Below are 26,144 nucleotides of genomic sequence, written 5' to 3'. Positions count from 1 at the left end.
AAATGGAATTCTAGTGCATTACCAGCCATTGATGACCCAGAACGCTGACCGTAGCCCTCTGGAGATCTTCCCTGTGCTTCAGGAGCAGAGGTGCTGCCCAAGCTTTTCACTGTAGCATTTCAAAGCAATAAGGCTACTGCATACCTTGAAGGCAAAGGCAAGTGCTGTTTCACCTACATAATCTCTTAGAATTCAGATTAGAAATGTGAATGCTGTTTGATAGACATAAGTCTATGTTACCTTTGTTTCAGATAGTTCAGCAGATTAACTTTTCTTTGGGACTGATGAGAAACTGAGAGGTAGGATTTTAAGCACTGAATTATTTTCCCTTGATCTACCCACCTGTCACTTTCTTAGAGGAGGAAGGACAATAACTGTTGAACTATTTTGGTAGAAAACTGAAGGATATGAATGATAAAAATGTCAAGGGAGGAAGATGACTGTGGCCCTGTAGCAGTAGCTGAAAATAGTGTTATGCCCATGTTAACTACTATCCAAAATACCTTTTTTGATCAAAAGAGCCAGAAGCAAGAGCAGGTAGACGTATAAGTAGACAAATAAATGTGAAAACACTGATGTAGGAAGATAGTTGGATAAAAACATTCAATGAGGGAAAGCAAGTCAGGCTTTTTTCTGCTTGTCCTTAAATTAATAATCTGAGGAAAAAAAGTGTAAAGCTAGAAGCTTCTAAGCCAGGTTGGGGAAGAGTCTTGATACAGACTATATACAAATCCTTAGTATGCGTGCCTGGTTTTTGCAGTATCTGTATTAAGATTAGCACGGTTGACAAAGCATTCATAATCTCACAAGCACAGTGTGTAGTCCCTCTAAATGCAATTCTCCTACTATGTTTCCTGGAACATTTCCTAAGGTTGTGCAGGCTTCTACCAAGAGGGGCTGTTGTCTTGCCAGTCTGTCTTGTACTCAGTGGGTCAGGCTTTCAGCTGCCTGTAGGGGAAAACCAAGGGGAAGTTCACTGTTAGTACATGAAATCTGTTCTTACTGTTCCTTTGTATCCTGGCTGCCAGGGTCAGGTCTTCTCTATCAGCCTTATGACCATGTAATACATGCAAATACACAGGTCCATATGATCATTTTTATGTTCTGCCCCCTTCCGCCTCTGGAAAATAGATGCCTACCTGACTGCAGCTGTGAGACTTCGATACCAGTCATTAATATCTTGTTGGTCGCAGGACATCAACAACAGTGTCTTGTGTGGGAAGGAAAGCTGAAAGGCAAACAGAATCTGGTGCCACTCTGTGGCATTCCTTGCCAAGGCAGCAACTCTGATAAAAGGAGAGCCATCACCATTGAACTCAACTCAGTCCTGCACGCTGATTTCTGCTGTTTTTTCCCCAGGTAGAGAAAGTTAGCACTGGTACTGGGAGAAGCCAGAGGCTGAACAGTACAGAGCAAGTGCCGGACTTGTCTCTTCCTTCCAGCTACAGATGACGGCTCACTTTGACTTAATAATGTGTTTGGAAGTGGGCAATTACAGTTCTTAGCAGCTCTTCATCCAGTTTTCTCCCATATTCCAAGCTGCCCCTAGGGGTCCTTCCACTACCACCATCTACAGATCACAGCTTGCCTGAAGAGGCTTCCTTGTCATAGCTCGCAAGGAATGAGCTAACACAGCCCCCAGCTGCTGCAATCTAGGAAGGCCTGAACTTGAAACTCCTACCTAAGGCATCGGTCCCAGTCAAAGCCCGTACAGCTCCCAGGGAGTTAGATGCACAAGCAGTATCTGTTGTGATAATATCCACATCTTTCCGCATTCTTTGTTTTTCAGGGTTTTCTATAAGCTCAGTCCACAGTCAATGCAATGTTACATATTCATTGTCACATGGCTGTGGGGCTGTCCCCCCAGACATGTGGCTCTGATGAGGTCATGTCAGAGTCTTACTGGACCTTCCTCAGCTGAGACACTAAGTGAAGCAACCAGCAGCCTGTAGCCATGAGTGCTCAGCAATGCCTACACCATGAAGGGAAAAAGGACCTACATCACCCAAGAAGAGAAGGGTTGCCCTCACTCAGACTAGTTCACTGTATTTACTGTTGTCACCACTCATCATCTCAGTCCTGCTGCTGCTGAGACAGCTAGAGACCTGCTTTGCAAGTGACTCCACTGATGCTTCTGCCAGGCAGAAGCGGGAAGACTTACGCTGAGGAGCCCTCCCTGGCTCCGTGTGTGGCCAAACACTTTATCCACGACACACTGGTGAAGCGGGTAGACAGCCTGGCATGACAGTTTGTTCGAGTTCAGCAGGTGCAGTGGGTGGCAGGGTTTTGTTGCAACGAAGATATCAGAAAAAAGGAAGAACATCCTGCGTTTCAATTCTTCTCCCTTTGAAGGCACCACCAAAAGCCAGCCTTCCCGTATATACCAGCGCCCTAGGCACGCAAGGCAAATAGAGAGAGTTGTCAGATCATTATTGGGGAAAAAAAAGAAAGGACGTAATGAGACAAACAGGAATACAGTGAGCCAACCCTTGTAGGTTACCAGGTTCTACATCAATTTCAGCCACTAGAAGGCACTGAGTATCAACTGGGGCCAGATCACCAGCACTGACAGCACCCACGGAAAAGCAGCAATCAGCCCAAAACTTTCAGTATATGAGGAGCAGACCAAAGTTGTTACAAATCTACTATGTGAATTAAGAGGATATTATGATATGCAAATCTGTTTAAAGAGACCAGAACAAAAACATGGTTCGAAAATGGCATGCATACCTTTAAATTAACATAGGCCTTTGGAAAATATACAATGAAGTGTCTTAAATTGTGTTGCCCAATTGTTTGTCATTAGTGGTGAAACAGAAGTTAGCCTAAGCTTTGAACATTTATTGTTTTTTCCTCGGTTTGTTTGCTTGTGCATGCCAATTAAAAAAAAACAAACAAAAGGCTTCACAGGTCATCTACCTATATGCAGACCTCCAGTAGTTAAAAGACTACAGAATGCAAATTACTGCTTTAATGAGAAGACCACAAAGGGGATACAAAACAACATGTTAAGAGGAAAGTCTAAATAGGCAACCTTATCAACCTTCTCTTCCAGAATAGGGTCCAGTGTTATCTACCCACAAAATGAATTGCAATAAAACAAAAAGGCAGAGGAATCAGCAGGAGACAAAACAATTAAAACAATTTGATAAACCTAGCTGTAAGCAGCAATAAAAAAAATGTTATCTACACAAAATGGAATAACTAAAACAGTGCCTCTAACTAGAAGGATTATTGTACAAGATAGCAATCAACACATGAGAATTATGAAGACATCTGCCAGTAATATTATTTATAAAAATTTAAAGCCATGATAAGGTATTGCCATCTGGCCTGGTCTGGGAAACACCTGCCAGAGAATTTCAGCCACTGTTTTTCATGCCTTAGCTTCTGGCTGAGCTAGTAAGTACCTTTTAGAAAACAACACAAGTTTGTTTTAATTATGGATTGTGTGTTAGTTAGTATGCTACAGTCACAAAACATAGAGGCAAGTGAATTACTGCATAGCTTACTCCACAGAAACCACTCCTCTTATCTGAATAAGAAACTGAGGAAGAGAAGGGTGAGGTGCAGGAATCAGTCCAAGATTAAAAAACAAATGGAAAGAAGGTATCAGCAGCATGGGGCTGGACTGGGAACTGTTTCCCTCAGGCTAAGCTGTGATCAGACTCCCTGGCATACAGTCTGAGCTGGACTGTGCTGGAAGTCTTGGGATATAGATCCATGTTCAGGATTCCCAGGAGCATGTGATTTAGGAAATTCTTGTGAAAGGAGGAATATTTCCTTGCCCTAGGGAAGCTAGGGATGACAGAACAGTGCTATGTTAAGGAGACAGTTCTAGCTAAGACGGTATTTGCCCTATATATGAAAGGCAGCAAGAAAAGCAGGGTCTGTTTTAATTGGGAGCAGCTCACCTCAGTCACACTGCCAAATGTGAGATATCCAACTCCAAAGCTCCCCCTTTTCACTGAATCTATGCATTCGCTGAATGCTATACATTCTGTTTTCTCACCTCTTTCCTCCTAGTAACAGGATGCAATTTTAACAGTTCTGCAAAAGCTAGCTTGTTTCTAGAAAGCTGGCCCAAAACTAGCAAGCCTCAGCTGCCTCTCACTTTTCTGCTTCTCACAACCAATAGTACTCATTTTACTTCAGCTAATGGAAAACTCAACCATCACAATTCTCTGTCCTAGATAATGGAAAGGTATCTGTAGACCCTCAACACTCATCCTACTACATGTCTCAGAATATTCAGAGACAAAAAAAAAAGTGGACCAAACACCTTCAAATGATGGCTATCTCTGGTCTGGCTATACTATTTTGGGGTTGGGTTTTTTTATCATGGGGTTATCTTATTAGTTTGTCATTCAGGATAGGTGATTTACCTTTTTACTTACCCCAGTGTGCCCAGGCACATATGCTCATGCTCAATATAAGCAGAGCACACCTGTGTTAGCTGCCTTTCAGCTAGCATCACCAAAAGGATTCTAAGAAGAATGGGAAAGAATTGTAAATTAATCTGCCCGTTGACTGAGCACCTTCGGGAGTGATAACCTCTGATAAATAACCTCTTTTTCTACCTGTGCTGGTTTGGCTGGGGTAGAGTTAATTTTCTTCATAGTAGCGGGTACGGGCAATGTTTTGGATTTGTGCTGAAAACAGCGCTGACAATACAGGGATGTTTTAGTTGTTGCTGTGTAAGTACAGTTCAGCATCAAGGTCTTTTCTGTTCCTCACACCACCCCACCAGCAAGTAGGCTGGGGTGTGCACAAGAAGTTGAGAGGGGACGCAGCCGGAAGAGCTGACCCCAGCTGACCAAAGGGATATTCCATACCATATGATGTCATGCTCAGCAACAAAAGCTGGGGGAAGAAGGAGTGGGGGAGTGTTCAGAGCGATGGCATTTGTCTTCCCAAGTAACTGTTAAACGTGGTGGAGCCCTGCTTTCCTGGAGATGGCTGAACACCTGCCTGCTGATGGCAAACAGTGAATGAATTCCTTATTTTGCTTTGCTTGTGCATGCAGCTTTTGCTTTACCTGTTAAACTGTTTTTATCTCAATCTGCAAGTTTTCTTACTTTTACCCTTCCAATTCTCTCCCCCATCCTGCTGAGGGATGTATTTTTCACCCAAAAATCTACACGTATGAATTACAGCCACATTCACAAGTATCTGGAGGTGTCCCTTAGAGACCTTTACACATAGTGACTTTAACACTCCTCTCCAGCTGCAGCACCGTTTCTAGATGACCTCTGCAATAGCAGTGTTTAGTGAGGGCACACATGAAGCCCCAAGTGACCATTTCGTAATTGTCCAGACTGGACACATTTCTCACAATATTGCATACGTAGCTTGGAGTGTGCTGTGGGCACAGAGAGCACCCAGTCACACAGGAGGTCCTAAAGAAACCTGTTATCCAATTAGATGATCTTACATGCCAGTGACTGTGACTTTATATCTCTCAGCTATCAACACAAATACTCTGATTTCTGGCACAGTTAATCATGCAGATAAAAGAAGATTCTTCATATGAAGGGTGTGAGCAGAATTCCATGAAGCTTGGAGCTTAAGGTAGAAAACACCACAGTCCTTGGGCCCTTCACACTCAGAAATCTATGGTTCCTGCAATGGAGTAGGGACAACACCACTACTTATACTCTTCCAAAATTATTTAATGTCTGTCTTTCATTCTCACCCCAGACTTATACTCCTGACCTCCTTAGCTTCCTGTTATAAATTTCTAACTACATGTCATGAACTTCTCCTATCTGAATGTCAGGCAGTTAAGCTGCTGCTTATCCTTACTCAAAAATTCTTAATGAAAAAAGTGCTTGAGTTACTAGTTATTTTCCTTCATCACCTATGTATGGAATTTGGGCAGAAGGGGAAAACTGGTTAATAGGAGTAGAGTCAGAGATGAAGGCAAGCATACCTCCAGTTATCTCAGCTTGGCAGAAGAAACAGAGCTGTCGGTAACACCCACCTGGAGTCAACACCTGGGTCTTCTGTCCTTTGAGCAGTTTCTGAACCCGAAGTAGCTGCAATGAGTTCTCTCTCTTACGAACAATGTCTTCGACCCACCGAGATACCTCAGAAACATATTTCACAGTCTCTGAAATTATAGCAGCATATTCTGAGGTTATCACGAGTCAAGTATGTATTACAACTTATCTATCTTGCTGTGAAAATAGAAGATGAAATTAAGAAGCAAATGTTTTAACCAAGTATTAACAAGAGATTTATTCAGTAATTTCAGCAGGAGATTGGACTAGATGGCTTCCAGAGGCCTGTCTCCAACCAACACTTCTGCAGTTCTAGAAAACATGTATTTGCCCATGAAACATTAAACAGAGGAATAATTTCCTGGGTTAGGAAGCAAAAACAGGAAAAATGCCCCACAAGTTGTGTTTACTGCTAGTAAATATGGCATGAAGGACATGAATTATCTTAGAAAATTGAGGCACGTGACCAATAGAGTCATAGAATGGTTTGGGTTGGGAGGTGCCTTTAAAGATCATCTAGTTCCGACCCATCTGCCATGGGCAAGAACTTTTTTCACTAGATCAGGTTGCTCCAACCTGGTGTTGAACACTTCCAGTAATGGAGCATCAACAACGTCCCTGAGCAACCTGTTCTAATTTCTCACCACCTTCATTGTAAGAGATAGAGCTGCCATTTCTCCAACCTAACCCCCAGGCCACTTTCCCAGTCAGTTACTCTACATTTTTATTCCCAATGTGTTCTCGGGGTTCTCAGGGACATCTTCATCAAGATGGAGAAGGGAAATAGTAATCCACTAGAACCCCAGAGAGAAGATTTTTCTTCCTGTGGAAGTAGACAGAAGATGAGAATCCAAATATTATCAGCAAGGAGGCAAACACCGATTAAAGTGCCAGCATCTACAGGTGGAATCATACTTGCAAGTTTCTGGTACTCAGCACTGCCTGGGCTGGTGTTCTCCAGCAGGTCTCTGAGGAAATGCTTGTACCTAAGATAGAGACAGCAGGTTTATTTCACAAAAAAGATACCAGGAACAGCAACATCTATTAGTGACAGAATGATGAACAACACTCCACCAGGAGATGGAGTACACACCTCTAAGCCTAACCAAGCAGCTTTTGGTCACAATTCTTTGGCCATATTCATTTTGTCTTCAAACTTATGAACTAAATTAACCCAAATATTTTATACACGTGCAAGCCTTTGGCATTTCTTGGACATCTGATAAAAGCAACCTCACATATTACTTAAGTTCATGAGACTTTCTTAGAAGACTTCAGCATTCACATAATAATGCATTCAATAACAGACAAATTTCTCTTTGAACTATTTATTTTTTAATGTCTGAATAGTAGCATTCATACCATATATTTCCTGTCCACACAAGAAAATAAAGGCATTTCTATAAGAATTATTCCTCTCCAGTCTTTACCAGAAAGGACCAGATCTCTGCAAATGCTTTCTCCCAATATAATGTCAAACTATTTTAAGTCTGAAATGACAGAAGAAATATCACATTGAATAGATTCACAAATTGGCAGAAGTCATATGACCTGCAGTATATGTAACAGAGTTTCAAAGAAACTTGAACATGAAAGAGCTGATTAATGAAAAAATTGGACCTTCTGTTAAAAAGCCACCATTTTTCCAAACAGTTGGACAGCAACAAGTATACTGCTATTTTACAAATCTAAAGGAACAATCCAAAGAATTACAGTAAAAAGAAAGCTTACATTTATATCTGCCAAGTTGATTAAAAAGGTTACATAAAGCTACCTGAAAGACTGTGGTATGCTCACCCTGAGTTATTTTCAAAGAAATGAGGCTCTCAGTCTCTCAAATTTGCTTTAGCATCTATAAGACCATGGTTGAAGAGCAGCTATTTGATCCATAACAGCAGACTACCTGTGCTCTGTACTACCCACAAACCCTCCTGAAGAAAGGGCAGCCCTTGAGTGCATGTAGCTCTCTCGTCATGCAGTCAGCCTGCCTCTTCACAGGGGAGATGATGTCTCAAGGGGGGAATGCAGCAATCCAGACTGGATCTGTCCAGGCTCAGACAACTCTGATAGGCACCAAATCTGAGTAAATCATACGGCCCCGATAACCAGAGAGGGGAGAAAAGCTCCCCCATGTTCATTAATCTCGTCTCTCTCCAAAAGCAACTATCTACAAGAGAGGCAAGTCATGATGGTCCAAGTCAGCAATCTCCACAAAAGTAGAGCAAGACCATCTCTGGCAGAGAGCATCACTTCTGCAGCACTTCAGACAGCTTGCTTTTGTTCAGTGCCTAACTTCAGCGCCTAACCTTCAGCAGCTTACCGAGATGACAGAAAGCCTGCACTTCAATTCTACCTGAGAGCTAGATTAAGGGCTTAGGAGACAGGGTTAAACATAACTACCTCTCTGCATCATCTCCCATCCGTGTACACTGATTCCACTTTAGAGGCATGACTTCAAGTCTGTTTCATTGCCATCTATATGCTCTGATTTTGAGACACACTAAGCAACTTTACCTCCCATAGCAACAAAGACACTGTTATGTTCCTTTTTCCCCTCTTGTACTAACACCTTTAAGACTCAGAATTGCTTACTTACTGGTACAACCTCTGCAGGGGCAAAGGAAGCAGATCCTCTAGCTTCCTCCCTTGAAACTGAGATCGAGTCTCCTGGAGTTTCTTAAACCTTCGGAATGACTTATTTTTCCTCAATTGCTCCTGTGTGCAGTAAAAAAGGCATATAGCTTTCAGACTATAGAAAGATACGTGTTCTAGTCTGCACCAGAGGTTGGAACTCTTAAAACTCTGAGTTTAGAACTCCAGTCCTAAACAAAAGCACTAACAACTTCTTTTGTGGTCATGGGCAAGCCATTCCCTTTCTCCTGACCACAATTTCTAGCGGGTAATGGCAACAATATCCCCTCTTCATACATGCACAGCAGTATAAAGCTAGTACACTCAGCAAATGGCAATAAAGAAAAAGGGAAGGCTGACTCAGATTAGGAAAACAAGGACTCCAGCTGTGGCTTTTTGCCACTCATTTCAAGACAAAGCGATGCAGCCCCGCATTCCCATCACCTCAAGGCAAGTATCCAAAATGGCTTTTTCTGTTGGGAAATCTAAAGTGTGGAATATATGCATGCAAACAGGACAGCGTGTAAACATCCCAGTACACCCTTTAGCTGGGAACAAGTATGGAGAAAAACTGGAAGTCGGGTGGTTTGAATTACAGGTACAGCTTTCAGGACTTTGAAATAAAAATATATCCTTCTGAAATTTATTGGAAGACAGGTTGTATTTGGAGAGGTAAGTGGGAAGGAAAAATTTTTCTACCATAGAAAAATAATTGGGAAGGAAAAGGAAATCCCAGTGTTGGATACAGGTAGTGGGAAAGACTAGGAGGCCTAATAATTCTCCAGAAAGAGACCACTGAATCCTAGTGTTGCCACTGCAAACTTTCCAGGCTTGCCAGCCAAGGACGAGTGGGAGCAAATACAGAAGTCTGTTTGAGAAAGCTGTGCCCAGCACGTATACATACATACATACGCACGCACCTGAAACAAGCTTCAAAAAATTGAAACTCTAAATAAAGTAGAGAGGTTTTCACCATTCTGCTGTGGAAGACTGAGAAAATAGCAGCAGCCCAGCAAAAGGAAGAAAACTCATCAGAAACAGAAGTAAGAAAAAGGGAAGGATGTAGCTGTTTCACAGAATGGAGAAAGAGAGGGAAGAACGAACATTAAGAATAAAGGAGATATTTACCTTCAAGGTTTTATTTGCCTGCTCCAAATTCTCAGCGTAGTGGCCATAAAGCTCCAGATTCTGACAGAAATTTTCCAATCCTAGTCCCAAATTTCCTCTCTCCAGGTGAAGCGACAGAACCCTGTGCAGAAGGAGGAAAGATAGCTGTGAGAAGTACATCACTGATGGCATTTTCACAGATCCCTCTGTTATCTCCTATGCTAACCTTCTTTTGTCAGTCCCCACCCTCACATCCAGCTTCTGTGCCAAATGCGTGCTTGGTGATTACAGACTAAGCTACAGAAAACATCCCTTAAAAATACTGTAGAGCAGACTTACTGGGTTTAAACTGCTGTCCAGAGAGTAACTGGGCATCCAGAGATCCAGATACAGATCAGCAGTTTCCCGGGTACACCTGCAAGTGCCACCAAGGCTAGCAGTGCTGGAAGTGAATGCCTGTTTTACAAGGTGTTACCTTTATTTCCTGAAATCTTATTTTCTCATCAACATAGTCTCCTCCCTATATAATTACAGGAATCACATCAGTGTGTTCACTTACTGGCTAGCTGAATATATAGATTCCAGGGGTCCAAATATGGTTTCCAACACAGCAGGTTTCAATGTCCCTTTGGCCTTTAAAATTGTCACAAAGAACTAAGCAGGAAAAAAGAAAGAATTTCAAACAGGTAGAATTCACAGGTCACTCAAAGGTTATTCGTGGCACACAGCAGAAGCAAGAAGTTGCAGCCTGCACACTCTTCAGCTCGAAGGGATATCAAATATTGTGAATGCCTACCTAAGATATCTATATTCAGATGTAAGCCTTCTTGGTAACTTTGACCATAACTGTAAATATGTGGAACAGCACTACAGCACTGATAGAGTCTATTTCAGTATTCCTAGATGTATCTGTTTTTCACCACCTTGTTCATAATCTACCTTTGTCTTGTTTGTGCCCCTGCTTTTCATATATCTCAAGCATCTTAAGATGAGTCCCCTATACAATCAAAACTTAAAGATTTAAGTCTGGGTACAGACCAAAGCCAAGGGGCCAAAACCACGAGCTATCAGATATTACAGAGGAGGTAAAAAAAAACAACAAAAAGCCTTTCAGCCCCAGCAGTTGTACCATGCAGTAGGGATGTACCAAAGTCTTGCTCTTAACCCTTCCCCATGACAACACAAGTGTGTGCTGCCTGAAGGTACCCACATATCAGAAGGGGCTGAAATACTCACTGTGACCACCAAATCCAGCTGCTCAAGGTATTTGTGTTCGGTTTCCAGCAGCTCCTTGGCTGTCCGGCTGCGCTTTCTCTCCCAGCGAGCCCTCTGCTCTTCCACAGTGTTTGCTCCAACCATAAACAGCAGGGATGAGTCACTCATTGCAGTCTCAGGGCTGATATACAGAAAGGTAACCAATCCTGAAGAGCCAAGAGAGATGGACACACAATAGAAGAATAACCTATGCCACTGGGTAGGATTCTGAACCACAAACTTTATGCTTTACTATGAAAGAAGGGAAGTCAATTGCCAGCAACTGCTATTAACGGTTTCCTTCTGCATTCCTACTGCAGGTGCAGGAGCCCTGCATCAACCAGAGGAACAGTGTTAGAAAGATAAGACCACGAAAGCAAGAGCGGTACATTACGATACGTCTCTAAGCAAACCTCAAGTACACAATCCCACTCAAACCGCTGCTTCCTGTGCTTTGCCCCATTCTTCGTGCAAAATTCTCAATAAACCCAAGGAAGTTAGTGGGTGGAAGAGGTACAGCTGGTACAAGCAGAAAACAGCCATAAGTTTGTCTTTGGGGGGGGAAGAGAGAGAGAGAGAGAAAAAGAGCACTCTTGCTTGTTTTCCCATGGAGGTTCCCAAGAAGCAAGCAGTTTGCATTGTCATTTTCTAACAGTAGCTTATGGTTTCAGAGATGAGAGAGACTAAGCAACTGCTGTGAATCACACTATCCACTTATTAACCAGCTTTGCTGCTGCTCTTCTCTTCTGCAAGAGCATCATGGTCTTGTTATAGAGAAAAACATTCCCTCTTTCATCACCCTCTGTCAGAGAAAGAGGCATGTGTTAGCAGAGCACCAGTTAAATACTGCTCTGCCTTTTGATCAAAAGGCAGTGCAGGCTGTTGCACACTTGCCATGGCATGAATTTCCAGTTTCTCTGGAAGCTGAGCACCTCCACAAAAGTTCCGGCACCCACATGGATGAGCTATACTAATACAGAAAGATGTGTCGTCGTAGAGAAGGGAATTTGTCAAATACAGTCTTCCAGAGACATTTCAGATATCTAAATCCATGTCTGAAACAAAAGTCTCACATCAAATGAGTACCAAGACCCATTTAATGAGTTAGCAAAAGTCCAGATAGCTGAGGGGCATGTGCGGTATTTCACAGTAGCAGGAGCTTCTCCGGAGTTTTATCCTCATGCTCGCTGGTGACACAACCAGAAGCCTAGCTGAGGTCAGGTCTTGGTCAGACAGGGCAGACCTGGCAGCCCTGTGGATGGAAAGGCAGCACTGCAGGGAATACCGTGCAAGAGCTTAGGGTTAGTGTGCAGTTGCAAAGTACTCACCAATAATAGACTAAAAGTCTACCATTTGCAGAGCGCCTTTAGCCAGGGTAGGTTGCAGTCCTGATTTTCATTTTGCAGCCCAATTTCTTTTAACAAATAATAATAATAATAAAAAAAAGACAGACAAGAAAAGTTACACCAGGTTTGACCATTTCCTGCTCACATAAAGTGGAGCAAACACTCCCATTATTCCAAAATATACTACATTATAACTGTCTCAGGTCTGTAGGGTGAGAGTTGTGTGGAGCCCCTGGGTAGACTAGAAGAAGCTTCACCCCCAGGTGCAGAAGCACTCCAGCTTGCTTCTCTCTTCTCCGACTCAGAGAGGATACCACTGAATACTTTCCATACAGTTAACTACCTTATGATGCTCCATTAGCAACATCCCCCACAACATTCCTACATTTTCTATTTTGAATATCTTCCAAAAATCTCCCTTTATTATCGCAGCATAGCCACTCTTGGTGTCTCAGAAGCGTTAACCAGCTGGTGGGTCAGCTCCGAGGGCCACGCAGCTCCACATCCCACCTCTGAGGACGGTGACTGCTGTGGAAGAGGCCGCTCAGCCTCGGAGGCCTCAGGGCGGCTCTTACCGACCCCCCGCTCCTGCGGCCTGCTTTAAACCGGCTCACCGCCGCAGCAGGGCGGCCTCCCACCCGAGGGGCGGCCTGGTGCGGCGGCGGGGTGCCCCCCGGGCCAGCAGACCCGAGGCAGCACCTCCGGGAGGGCAGGGCAGGGCGCAGCCCCAGCCCTCGGCCACGCCACCCGCTCCCCTCGGGCTCCGGCGTGGCGGCTGAGGACCCCCGCCCCGCCGCCGCACCCGCCGGCCCCACAGCGAGGCCCGCTGCCGCCTCAGCCCGGGCCGCCCCCTCGCCACCGGCCCTGCGTGGGGCCACACGGCCCCCGCCGCCCGTTACCTGCTGGTCTCCGCCGCCGCCCCGCGTTCAAACGGCGGCCCCGCCCCGGCGGGCGGTCCCAGGGCGGGGCGGAGCGGGAGCGGGAGCGGGGCCGGGCCGGGCCGGGCCGGGGAGGGCGGGCAGGCAGGCAGTCGGGCGGCGGTGCTGGAGCGGGGAGCGGTGCGGCATGGTGTCGCTGGGGGAGCGTCGCCCGCCGTCCGGGACGGCCGGGGACCTGGCGGCGCTGGCGGAGCTGGACGAGGCGGCGCTGCTGGGCGGGCTGCGGGAGCGGTTCCTGCGGCAGCAGGTCTACGTGAGTGCCGGGGGCCGGGGCGGGGGGCGGCGGCGGGCGCTGGGCTGACGGGCTCTCCCCTCTCCGCCAGACCGACGTCGGGGACATCCTCATCGCCATGAACCCCTTCCAGCCCCTGCCGCTCTACGGGAGAGAGGTGAGTCCCCGCCGCCCTCGCCGGCCGGGCCCGGCTGCCCCCCAGCCCCTTCACCACCCCTCCGCCGCCGCTTCCCCACAGGTCTCCGAGCGGTACCAGCGCCACGAGACGGGCACGCTGCCGCCCCACATCTTCGCCGTGGCCAGCCGGGCCTACCACGCCATGCTGGGTCGCCGGGGCGGCGGGCCCCGGAGCCAGTGTATCGTCATCAGGTGAGGTCTGGGCGGGCGGCCGGGCCGGGCCGCGGGCTCGCCGGAGCCAGGCAGAGGTGGGGGTCCGGGTGGGGGCCAGCGAGCTCTCGCTGGGCTCGCCTCCCCCAAGTTTGGGGCGAAGCTCATCTCTCACGCTGGTGGTGAGTCGAAACCAGCCGGGCCCGCAACGCCTCGCTCCGCCCGGCCTGTCCGCTTTCCAGACAGGAGAGCGGGCAGGTGGCGAAGGGAGGTGCGTGGCAAACAAAGCTGGCTTTTGTGGGGCAGCTGGGCTGCCGATGCTGGTAACACAGCTAAATATGCCGGGTTTGCTTCTGGAGGGATGTGGCATGGGAAAGATTTAACCAGCTCTGGGGACAGCCATAGGGTCCTCTTTGGCGAAACAACTCCCACTCTAACTGCTACAATAAAGGCTATACGTAATGGAAGGGACCTGTTTTCCCAAAGTGGAGCTTCCCGTATATAACCAAAGAGCAACAGAAAGAAAAACAGAAGCTGTTTTTGCCCTAAGATCTTTGGGAATCTGGTCAGGGAAAATCGTGTTGTCATGGGCAGTTCTGTGGACCAGAAGGGAAAAAAATGGGCTCTTGTAACCAAAGAGCGTACCAGTGTCACGAGCACTTCACTCCCTGATGTCACTGAAACTATGCATGATAGGAGATAGCATCAACTAGTAGAGAAAGCCTCAAACACCATCAACTAGCAGAGAAAGCCTCAAAACACTAACTGCCTGTTCTGGGTGTTGCAGAGAACAGTTTAAAAGTCATCTCAGTTGAAATGTTAACTGCCAGCTTGCTTGATTTAATATTTCCTTCTTTATATTGGCCTTCCAATGATTTTATCGGTATTTTCAGTCTACGTGGTGTGGAAATGACTTGCTGAATCACTGCTGAATCTTGTGGTGGGACTGTGAGTTGACCTCGAGGGTCCAGCCCTACTCATTTCTCTAACCTGCAAGCCATCAGTGCCTGTGCTTTACATGAAGTGCTCTCACAAAGTGCAACTGAAGTGATGGCCACGGAGTCAGCAGGTGAAAGAGGTGCTGCTGGTCGGGCTCTTAGGGTTGGAGAACAGTCATAGTATTTGTCTTGGGAGATGGAAGATGAGAAAGCATAACCTGTGGGCGTTTGCCGAAAAGTCAGTCGTCTGATTGTTTTCTGCTAGCAGTTCATGGTCTCAGAGACGAGAGTCTGAGCTACTTCTGTGCATCTTGCAACCCTATTAACTGGTCTGTATGTTGCTATTACAGGAACTTCATGGTTTTGCTCTCTGCGAGTGGTGAGACACTCGTTAATAAAATTACCTGGCATGAGCAAAGTTGCGGGCGGGGGGGGAAGGAGGAAATCACTCCTGTTAGACCACAGTTCATCAAACAGCATAGGGATGCACCAGGCTCTACAATTCTTTGTGGTCTCTTTGGTCTCTCCAACTTAGTCTGGGAGGTCTAGATGGCACGTTTCAGAGGCTGATGTTGAACACAGCAGCTGCCCGCAGGTGATAAATGCTCAGTGCAATCACTGGCTCCTCTTGCCTTGCCCATCCCAATGGACGTTAGTCACAGCCTGGGTATGCTGTGGTACAGCACTTTGGAATATAGCACTTGTGGTACAACACTCCTGGAGATGACTTTGCTTTTCTTCACAGCGTGGGGCGGTTACACACCTGCAGCTGGAGAGTGTTTGCGGGACCCGGTGAAGCTGCTGTGCTTGTTGAAGGGTACAAGAACAAGCTTGAACCATGGGAGTGCTGACTGATAGTGCTTTTGTGAAGGAAGGAAGTCACTGAAAACAAACATCTTATATACTGAGCAGGGGCGCTGTCTGGATGGCAAGTTCTCAACTGGCAAGATGGTCTTATTTTGTTTGTGCATATTCGGATGGTGATGACCTGATCTGTGCTTGAGATCACGTAACTGTCGTAGTATTTGAGGTAGTTAGCCACCTATGAGAGATACTTGATCCCAAGCACAGAGCCACTGGGAGCTACAAAGCAGTAAAGCCACACCAGATGCTCAAAGGTCAGGTGTGGAAACGGAGACCTGCCCTCAAGTATATGTTCAGCATTTCCTCCATTTTTTTTTCTGTGCATATGCTGAAGTTCTCTTCTGGTATGACATTGTCAGTCAAGGTCACATTGTCTCACTGACACGTTGTCTTTCCCCACTCCCAGGACAGGGGAAACTGCGCTTTCTGGGTGCTGCTTGTTTGACTTGGAGGCGGAGGTGCTGGACACGTATGACGGCAGGGTGACGTGCACTGCTGTTGCTGTGGGTGTGCGGGCAGCTCTGTGGCAGTGTGCCCACGTTCTCAACCAGCTGATGCATATGAATGTGTGAAGCGCCTGAGATTTGAGATTGCCTCAGTATTTCAAGAGCAGTACTCGGTTGTGGATATAGGATGGATGGGGCAAATCTCTTTGAAGAAAGAGGAAGCTGTCAACTACAGCATATGTGGGGGAGTAGATGTATCAGATTACTTTTGAAGGAGGTTGCTTTCCGGAAGTTAGATATATTTTTTCTCAAGAAGCAGAGCAAATGGTCTGTCCTGTGCACCCCATCCAGAAGTGATGGCATGGGGTATATCTGTACTCCCTTGCAGATGGGGAAAAAATCCCCTGGGGAGGAATCAGGACCTCATGGAACCTGCTGCCTGAAGCTGTGGTGCGAGTTTGTACTCACACATGCAGTTTAGCTGAAAAAGTTGTGAAACTCTTGGACAGGAGAGCACTCTCAAGTGATGGGGGACTAAGACATAAGGAGCAGAACAACTATACGGCTGCAGGAATTTCCTTTGCTTTTTCTTGACAGTGGAGAAAGCGGTGCAGGGAAAACAGAGAGTACGAAGCTATTGCTGCAGCACATAATGAACCTATGCAAAGGCAACTCACAGTTGGAGCAGCAGATCCTTCAGGTAGGTCATTACAGGATGGTGCTTGAAGATGCAGAAGTCAGGAAGCCTGCTGATGAATCACCACTGGAAGTCAGGGAGCAAAACATAAGACACATAAGAAAATAGTGGGTAAGGATGGTGAAATAGCTGACCACAAATTAGAAGCGTTGGTAGGTCAGTAATTCTGTTTGCTGGGAACGTAGTGGTATCTTAAATGATAGATTGCAATCATTTATCATGTTCTCTGTGACAAGGGATTAGGTGCATTTTTACAAATAATTTCCTGTTTGAGGTAGAACAAGGAACTTTGATTAGAAAAACAAAGTGTCGATTTAATGGTACGCAGGGATGGAGAATCCACACAGCCTTCAGTCACCTTTTCTTGGCTACTTATACTTACTGTCAGGCACATAGCAGCTAACTTCCTGTTTGCTATTTTCATATACCTTTGCTAGCTTGTTTTGAAACATATTTGTCTCTTTGGTCTGAAGTATTTCCACTTGAATTTCTCCCCAAGGACTTGTGAGGTTTTTTGAGCAAATCACACTTTAACCTTCCATGTGCTAGATTAAGCAGAGTGAGGTCTTGGGCTACTTCATTTTAAAGTCTGTGTTTTCAGGTTTCCTGTAGAGTCAGGGAGATCCTTCTGTGTGTGGTGGGTTAACTTTGGCTGGACACCAGGTGCCCACCAAGCCGCTCTATCACTCCCCCTCCTCAACTGGACAGGGGGAGAAAAATATGACACAAGGCTCATGGGTCGAGATAAAGACAGGGAGATCACCCAGCAATTACCATCACAGGCAAAACAGACTCGACTTGGGGAAAAATTAATTTAATTTATTGCCAATTAACATCACAGTAGGATAATGAGAAATAAGAACAAATCTTAAAACACCTTCCCCCAACTCCTCCCTTCTTCCCAGGCTCAACTTCACTCCCAATTTCTCTACCTCCTCCCCACAAACAGTGCAGGGAGACGGGGAATGGGGGTCGCAATCAGTTCATCACACATTGTTTCTGCTGCTCCTTCCTCCTCACGCTCTTCCCCTGCTCCAGGGTGGGGTCCCTCCCATGGGAAACAGTCCTCCATGAACTTTTCCAACGTGGGTGCTTCCCATGGGCTGCAGTTCTTCACAAACTGCTCCAGCGTGGGTCTTTTCCAGGCGTGCAGTCCCTCAGGAATGGACCGCTCCTGCGTGGGTCCCCTATGGGGTCACAAGTCCTGCCAGCAAACCTGCTCCAGTGTGAGCTCCTCTCTCCATGGGGTCACAGCCTGCTTTGGGCATCCACCTGCTCCAGCATGGGGTCCTCCACGGGCTGCAGGTGGATATCTGCTCCACCATGGACCTCCATGGGCTGCATGGGGACAGCCTGCCTCACCATGGTCTTCACCACGGGCTGCAGGGGCATCTGCTCCAGTGCCTGGAGCACATCCTCGCGCTCCTTCTTCACTGACCTTGGGGTCTACAGAGTTGTTTCTCTCACATATTCTTGCTCCTCTCTCCACTGCTGTTGCACAGCAGGTTTTCACCCTTCTTAAATACATTATCACAGAGGCACTACCACCATCGCTGATGGGCTCAGCTTTGGCCCGTGGCAGGTCTGTCTTGGAGTTGGCTGGAACTGGCTCTGTTGGACATGGGAGCAGCTTCTGGCATCTTCTCACAGAAACCACCCTTGTAGCCCTCCCCACTACCAAAACCTTGCCATGTAAGCGCTGCACTGTGCTTTGGGTTCTAGAATGGCATATTATTTCAGGGTGGTGTCACCCATGGTGGCCCCGAGGTGAATGCCTGTGCTCCGTTGTGGGAACATGGCATTGATATACCTGCTGGCTCCGCTTTAGAGCTGGCTGGGGCCACACCGCCAAGCTGCTTCTGACCTGAGCAGGTTCAGGAGGCAGGATAGCTGTGTTTGCTCAGCATAGTGCCTGGCCTAACGGACCCTGAAGACTTGACTGGCAATTCTTGTAACCAGCCTGCAATTCCTCCATCGGAAACAAAGCTCACTTCAATCCAGGTGAGCTGCCCTTGGAAAACCTAGAGGTGACGGAAAAGATAATAGTTATATGGTTCCTGTAGGTATATATTCAAGGGCCGAGTTGGCCCTTTTGGGATTACGGTGTCATGCTGTAAAGCTGTGTTCAGCAGGCTGCCCAGCATGTACCCTAAGGCATCATTCTTTCATTCGGCAGGCATTCTTTGCTGCAATATGGAAAAATTGTCATTTGACCTTGTCTGCATCCAGTTTACCAACCTTGTCCGATTGTTCTGTTAGTTTCCTTATAATTCACTGTCCTGAGCCTTATGCTGTCTACAAACTTCAGTAGCTAAGTTATCACGCTTACATTTACTGAGTGCCATGTTTACCTTGTTTATTGTCATAGTATAGCATTCAGATTATCTAGTGATACCATATCAAATGATTTGTGGAAATCTGTTATACCAACCTTATCTTTTAGCAAATAAATCAATGATCTTACTGAGATCACATCAGTTTGTGCTTATTTTCAGTAATCTCATGCTGCTTAGTCTTTATTATATTTGCCACTTTCAGTTCCTTTATCCAGGATATGATAAAATAGGTGCTCTTGAGTACTCATGGAGTGGCTCCTATTCCATGTGAATGCTGAATAGTAAATGCTAAAGTTAAACTTTTCCAAGTAAGTTAGATTGGATCACTTAATTTGAAGAATGCTTGTTCTACTTGCTCACATGCTCTAGGTAAATCCGTTGCTTGAAGCTTTTGGCAATGCCCAGACTGTGATGAATGACAACAGCAGCCGCTTTGGAAAATACATACAGCTGCGTTTCCAGAAGAATACAGGTAAAGTCAAGGGCAATTACTAGTTTGGGGGATGGTTAGGCACTGGAGGGAGTGGACTGAGTAGCCAGAACTTGTGGAAGGTGAAATTTTGACACTTGTCTCCCTGTGGGAAGGGTGTGCAATTAAGTAAAATCTTACAGCAACCACAGCTGTAGGATAAGGCTTGGGTTTGGACAGTGTGAGAGTACAGGAAGGATGGGGGGGGGGGGGCGGGGAGGGTGTGCAGGGGAGGTATCAGTAATCAGTATACTCTGTGGTGCCAGAAGCCTTGGTTGCTGCTGAAGGAGGAGAGCAGACATCTCTAAGATGATGGGAAGCATGGAGAAGCCCATTTCCAGGGTGCTGGGCAGCCTAAAAGGTGTTGTACCCAAGAAAGTTATTTTAGACAATTCTATGCTCCTATCACCAAGTAAGAGATGCAGGACAGCTCAGTCAGCTTCATGTCCCCAAGTGCAAAGTTTACCCTGTCACCTTCTTGTGTGCAGTGCGAGGTGCAAAGCTGAGTGAGTACCTGTTAGAGAAGTCACGGGTAGTGCAACAAGGTATCGGGGAGAGGAATTTCCATATCTTCTACTACATGTTTGCTGGACTCTCTTCAGAGGAAAAGGAGATGTATGGGCTATTGGATCCTTCACTCTACAGGTACTTCAAAGGCAGATCCTAGTTTAGTCTTCATGATGGGGGATGGAGGGGAAGGCAGCATAATGGAGCCTATGCCTCTGCCCTGTGGCTCTATCTGTGGACCCTGGTACAGTTAAACAAATGAAAGGAAGCTGGAGTGGGATCTGAATGGAGCTGCATGAAGAGATCTTATGGGTCATCATGAAAGCTGGGAGGTCTGGAGTCTCTTCTTTGTTGCATTACCTTGGAAAAGTTTCTTCCCCTTTCACGTTCCCACTGCTGCTGATGTGCTTTGTTCCTTTGGGGTAGGACTGACTTGCTGTGCTGACTATGTGACAGTTTTGTATGGGATATACACTTTCTCAGGTACATAAGTGGACGATTTGGTACACAGGATGTAGCTCAGCGCTGGAAGCAGAAATACCAAGAGGTGTGCAATGCCCTTGACATGGTGGGCTTCCAAGAACAGGTCAGTTCTGGGTCGTTTAATTTCCATCTGTGCGTCCTGCAGGCATAGGGTTTCTTTCTGGCTGCTGTTTTGAGGCTCAGTCCTATTCCTCTCCTCTCCAGATTTTCCATGTTCCTTCCAAACCACCTGAGTCTGTCAGACTTTGTGTAGAGCCTTTTCCCACAGGCTGCCTGTGCCTTTCTGTCACCTCTCCAACCGCTGGGGCCTCCATGTTGTGTATGTTACAGGCTGATAGGTTTTCAGTCACCTTTCTTTTGTGTTTTAGGAGCAAGTGGACATGCAGGCTATCTTGGCTGGTGTGTTGTCTCTGGGCAATGTGACCTTTGAGCCCGAGGAGAGCAATGGTTCTCTGAAAGTGAGCGAGGCCTCCCAGGGATGGCTGAAGGCTGCAGCAGTAAGTCACAAGAGCTGACAGAAACCTTATGGATATTATGCTGGTTCCTACTGGCAGTGTGACTGCAGGAGTTGCTCCTGCCAAAGATGGCAGAGGATGTTTCTGCCTCAGAGTGTGAAGGCTCCTGAAGAACAAGGAGTATTTTCCAGTAGTGCACAGTATGACCCCATGTCTGCACTTGTGTTCACTGCTATTCATTCGCAAAGAGGCGTTTCCCAGCTTTTATTTCTCGTGTGTCTAGAACCAGTGTTTTGCATATGGCAATATTACATGTGCCTTGTTGACTTCATACAGTACAAGCTTTTTAAAATTAAATGTTATATGTTACTTAGTGTGATAATGCCTTGCAGAAATTCAGGTGTGCAGTATCTGAATACTAGCTCTGTGTTGACAGATCTTGTCAAAGGATACCACCTTAACTGCTATTAGTTTTTGTTGGTTATCCAGTATTAAATGTTCTACTATTTCACATAAAATTATCACAGATTAAGAAGTATATATTCCCCAGGACCATCCCGTTTTTATTATATGGGCTGGATACATTATCCTGCTTCGTTAACAACACAGAACAGAAAAGTGTAATATATTTCTGCCTTTTCTATGTCTTTATATTTTGACATATTTGAAATCCCAGAGCCCTTGGGGTTTGGTTTCACTCCCATCTCTTTGCCTGTTTCCTTCCTACACCACACCTGAAACAATCACCTACATCTCTTCAGTACCCAACTTCTTTTTGTCTTACTTCTTAAAGTCTGCTCCTTGGTTTTTTGCCCACAGAAGAGGAATTCCTCTTAAAGCAATCACTGAGGGGTTCAGTTGTGTCTGAGTTCCCTTTGTTTCCTGTCTCTTGCGGGTTCGTGTGACTCTGATGTGTGCTCTGAAGCTCGGACCTCTCAGCACCTGCACAGTCACCGCGGTGTGGTGCTGTTCAATAAGTCATTAAGCTGCTCAGCAGGGACTGGTGTGGCTCCCAAAGAAAGTTAAAGGTGGCAGCACTGGGAAGGCAAAACAGAAAGCATTTAGAAAGAGCAAAAGAGTGAGCTTGGTCACTGCAGGCATAATACAGATCTCAGAGCCTGCATCTGACTCCAGTGCTGCGAGATGTTAACAGTACTACTTATCCTACAGCAAAACTCAAAGGCCTTAGTCTGAATCATGACCCCATTACACTGGATGTTGCACAGAAGCAGGGAGATACCATCCCCACAAGTAGAATAAGGGTTTACTATTGTCTGTCCTCATCCATTTCCTCTCTCCCAGGGTCAGTTTGGAGTCCAGGAAGATGAACTGTTGAAATGCCTTACTTGTACGATGTCGATGACCCGAGGCGAGCAGATTCAGCGTTTTCACACCCAGCAGCAAGCAGAAGGTAAGAAACATAATGAATTGCAGATGTGCTGTGCTAGAAAGACTGACCCATATTTGATGGAAGGGTATCCCCTCACATGTGCAACTTGTTAGGAACAAAGATGTCTGTCTGCCCCTTCATTCCTCTTGCAGAGGCAAGTGCATCAGTGTTTATCCGTTTAGTCTGTTACTAACATGTAGGGCCATGAATGCTGCTTTTGTTTGATCTCCAGGAAACTGCGGAGATTAAATGAGAAACTAAGGAATTGGCTTTGCTTTTTCCCTCAGTCCAGTCTAGAAGGAAACTGTAGGTATTTGTACAAAAGAGGGGAAGGTTCCTGTTGCAGAGTGCTGGCAGTGTGCATAGCTCTAGGTAGTAGATGGAGAAATAACTGTGAGAATCAATGAAATAGCACAGTATCAGGGAAGGAGTGAGATGAAAGAGGAGTATATTAAAGTAGTAAGTGCCTGGTGTTATTTTCTCTTGCAATAAGAAAAGAAAATAATCCAAGAGAATCTGCGCAAAAAGGTACAGTTAAAATAAAAGTTTTTAAAAATAAATTAAAAATTAAATCCTAGGATTTCTAGATTATTGTTTAAAATACATGAAAGAAAATACTGAAAATGGAGAATTAGCTGGTTCTGTTTCCCAAATGTCTTCTCTTGCATCTCTCTAGTCAATAAAATAAACACCTCCCATCAGTAGGTGCATCATGCAGTAGGTCATGTTGATTTGGTCTCATTTTTCTTAGATGTCAGCAAGTTTTCCATCAGTTGCATCCTCCTCTTGCCCACAGCGTTTAAACACTTGGCAGCTGTGGGCTAGGAGGAACAGAACCATTCAATTTTTGAAGTACAAATTGGAGCCTTTTGCTTGGTTTAGCAATGAGGGGACCCATACTCAGTAGACCTGCAGAGGGGAAAGCAAGTCTTTGGATAGTCTAAAAAGTGACTGGAATTTTTTGGAAATTGAATTTTCCATTTTAGATGGTCTCACATGTGCCCTAGTATGCCATATCTGATCTTGTAGAAAGATTGTGAAGATTTTGAAATGAAAGAGCCCTGTGTGACTGTGCAGAGGGCAGAGACAATGAGACAGATATCTAATGTTTACCTGCTCTTTAAAATAGCTTCATAAACCACTAGACATTGTTGATAGAGGTGAATGTACTGAACCAGCTTGTGAGCTGTGTTCCCTATTCTCCTTGGAGCCATTCAGTGAGTCGCTGTTGTTCTCTCTGTGCAGATGCTCGTGACTCCATTGCAAAGGTGGCATATGGCCGAGTATTTGGCTGGATCGTTTGCAAGATCAATGAGCTTCTAGCTGAGAATGTGGATCCTGAGGTGGAACTGAGGGAGATAGGTGAGTTCTGCCTGCCTTGCCCCTGTTCTGTCCTCAAATGTGAGTCCCTCAGCCACAACAAAGGAAAGGCACAATATGAGGTTTCGCAGAGATTGCATGCAGGGATCCATTATCAAAGACAAGATCATGTTGGAGATACTAGTCAGCAGCATGAAGTCTGTAGGGCCTTGGCCAACTCTGAGCAGTTGGTTGGTCTGAAGCAACTGTGAGGCTGTAGTTCTGGGGCACTCTGGCTTTGCAGAGGAGCTGGGGGGTGGGAGTGGGGCTTCTCCTAACTAGTTCTCCAAGGGGAGTTATGGGAGAGGTGCCGCTGGTGACTTGACTCGGGTTTCCCTGTGCCACAACAGCTGGGAGATGGGATATTTATTTGTGTGTTGGGGTGCACAGCTATCTGCAGAGATGGTCTGCAGGTTCCATGATGTGCTCACCTTCCCTCCTTTAGGTATCTTGGATATTTTTGGGTTTGAAAACTTTGCAGTGAATCGTTTTGAACAGCTTTGCATAAACTTGGCCAATGAGCAGCTGCAGCACTTCTTCAACCATGTAAGTCTGCTGTGGGTGATGTCACCTTGTATGGCAGAGAAAGCAGAGCACCGATCTATCTGGCATAGGAAGGAGAGCTTGGGGAAAAATAGGTCTATTGCCTGGAATGACAGAAATGATGATTATTGAAGCAGGGTAGAGAGCAGCAACCTTCTTTGCTGTGGCAGGGGAGCCGCTGGGGCAGGGAGGGAAGAAGTAGAAGGGTCAAGCAGTGGCCAAAGTTGGCAGAGCAGAGACACTTACACTCTGAGAAGTGTTCCTGCTTTATGCACCAGCATCAGTGAGTGACAGGCTTACGAATGAGCATGCAGAACAGCGGTTTCATCTTGGGCCTCTCATGCCATGGATGAGAGAGCCACGCCACTGTCCTCTGTTCAGGGTGGGAAGGAAGAGGTTTAGGGTTGTCTAGCCAAATCTTCTGGGTGCTCCAACATCTTTTTTCTCTGTTTTAGCACATTTTCCAGCTGGAGCAGGCTGCTTATAAGGAAGAAGAGCTGCCTTGGGAGACTATCACATTCAACAATAATGAACCTATTCTGGTGAGTGAGAGGTCTGACAGAAGAGAATTGCTCCATCCAGCCAAGAGATGAGTCTTGCACTTTCTATCATGGGGAGGAGATACACCTGGGAAGAACCTCTTCAAAGGGTGGCGTAGGTGAGAACAGATGCCCTGTACTGCTTTAGATATGTGTAATGTGTCTCCTTTCCCACAGAATCTGCTCCTGGCCAAGCCACTTGGACTCCTGTCTCTTCTGGATGAGCAGAGTGCATTCCCTCAGGTATGCATGAGACAGGGGTCAGAGAAAATAGTGTGGGGAATGTGGCAATAAATATCTGGGCTGCAGAGAGAGCTCTTGTGTTGGAGTGTGACTTTAAAAAGCAAGATGAGCAAAAGTGTTCCAATGTGTGACTGATGAGATAGGACAGCCAGATCAGGGACAGTCTAACGATACGGGCATCCCCATGGAGAGTCAGAGAGAGAATACAGTATGAAATTGTTGCACAGCCAAGGTCACTTCCAACACTTTGTTTTGCTTCCATGTACCCTGATCAAGTCTCTGTTTCAGCCTTATCATTTGATTATGAAATCTGCTTTCTTGCAGGCAACTGATAAGACATTTGTGGATAAACTAAACAGCAGCTTCAAGGGAAATTTACACTTCCAGCCAGGCCGAGGCCGTGTTTTGGGCTTCAGTATCATTCACTATGCTGGGAAAGTATGTACTGTTTGCAGGAAGGATGCTGTTGTAACACATGGCGGGGGGAAATGTGTCACTTGAGAAATAAGGCTTTGGTGTTAAGGACTGTATGGTCCGACAACAATATAGCAGAAATTATGTGCTCCCAGGGACTTGCCTTCCAGCATTCCCTGGGATTTCTGTAGGAGGTATAGGAAGAGAAGACCCCTTAGGAAAGTGGAGCTACCTCTGGGAAGCATAGGGTATTAGAAGAATCTTCTGTACTCATCATCATTCTACTGGAACTCTAGTCTTAAAATAGTCCTTTATAAAATAAAAGCCCTCTATCCACTGTGCAGCACCAAAGGCCAGTCTAAAGGCTTTACCTTCACCTGTGGGGTTCCAGAGCATAGCAGTCACTATTTTATTACACACACTGAGGAACACAGTGAGAGCAGCCAGGTAATTAATGTTTTGAAAGTGGAGGCACTTCTTATACATTCAAATGGTATCTAAGCAGTTTGATGTTTACGACTATAGCACGTAACCTTACTGCCACCAATTTTGAAAGCATTGCCCCAAATATGTTGAATTGATTGGAGACAATTTTTGGAGCAGGAGCAGACATGACAATTCGGG

At 46.0% G+C, this 26,144-nt stretch overlaps 1 protein-coding gene across 1 annotated transcript; it reads right to left on the bottom strand.

The window, feature by feature from the left end:
* Nucleotides 1-913: 913 nt before the first annotated feature.
* Nucleotides 914-20,411, bottom strand: ARHGEF39 (Rho guanine nucleotide exchange factor 39). Its single transcript, XM_059833426.1, has 11 exons — nt 20,343-20,411; nt 18,743-18,803; nt 10,977-11,161; nt 10,300-10,394; nt 9,762-9,882; nt 8,599-8,717; nt 6,918-6,988; nt 5,984-6,112; nt 2,162-2,391; nt 1,140-1,228; nt 914-948 (listed from the first exon to the last, which is right to left on the bottom strand). The coding sequence occupies exons 1-11, from the start codon at nt 20,409-20,411 to the stop codon at nt 933-935; spliced, it is 1,185 nt and encodes a 394-aa protein (XP_059689409.1). The 3' UTR covers nt 914-932.
* Nucleotides 20,412-26,144: the final 5,733 nt, after the last annotated feature.

Source organism: Gavia stellata, chromosome Z (assembly GCF_030936135.1).
Source record: "Gavia stellata isolate bGavSte3 chromosome Z, bGavSte3.hap2, whole genome shotgun sequence".
In the NCBI taxonomy this organism is placed as follows: Eukaryota; Metazoa; Chordata; class Aves; order Gaviiformes; family Gaviidae; genus Gavia; species Gavia stellata.
Note: the sequence above shows the minus strand (reverse complement) of the source record. Positions and strands in the feature narration are given on the sequence as shown.

Bases quoted from the DNA above. Each gene is read 5' to 3' on its own strand.
- ARHGEF39 (XM_059833426.1), bottom strand. From the start codon at position 20,411: ATGACCCATAAGATCTCTTCATGCAGCTCCATTCAGATCCCACTCCAG. The intron at 11,162-18,742 runs GCTGGTTACAAG...TTGGCTCTTCAG, and splicing joins TTCCGATGGAGGAATTGCAG to GATTGGTTACCTTTCTGTAT. The intron at 10,395-10,976 runs GTGAGTATTTCA...TTTCCTGCTTAG, and splicing joins AGCTGGATTTGGTGGTCACA to TTCTTTGTGACAATTTTAAA.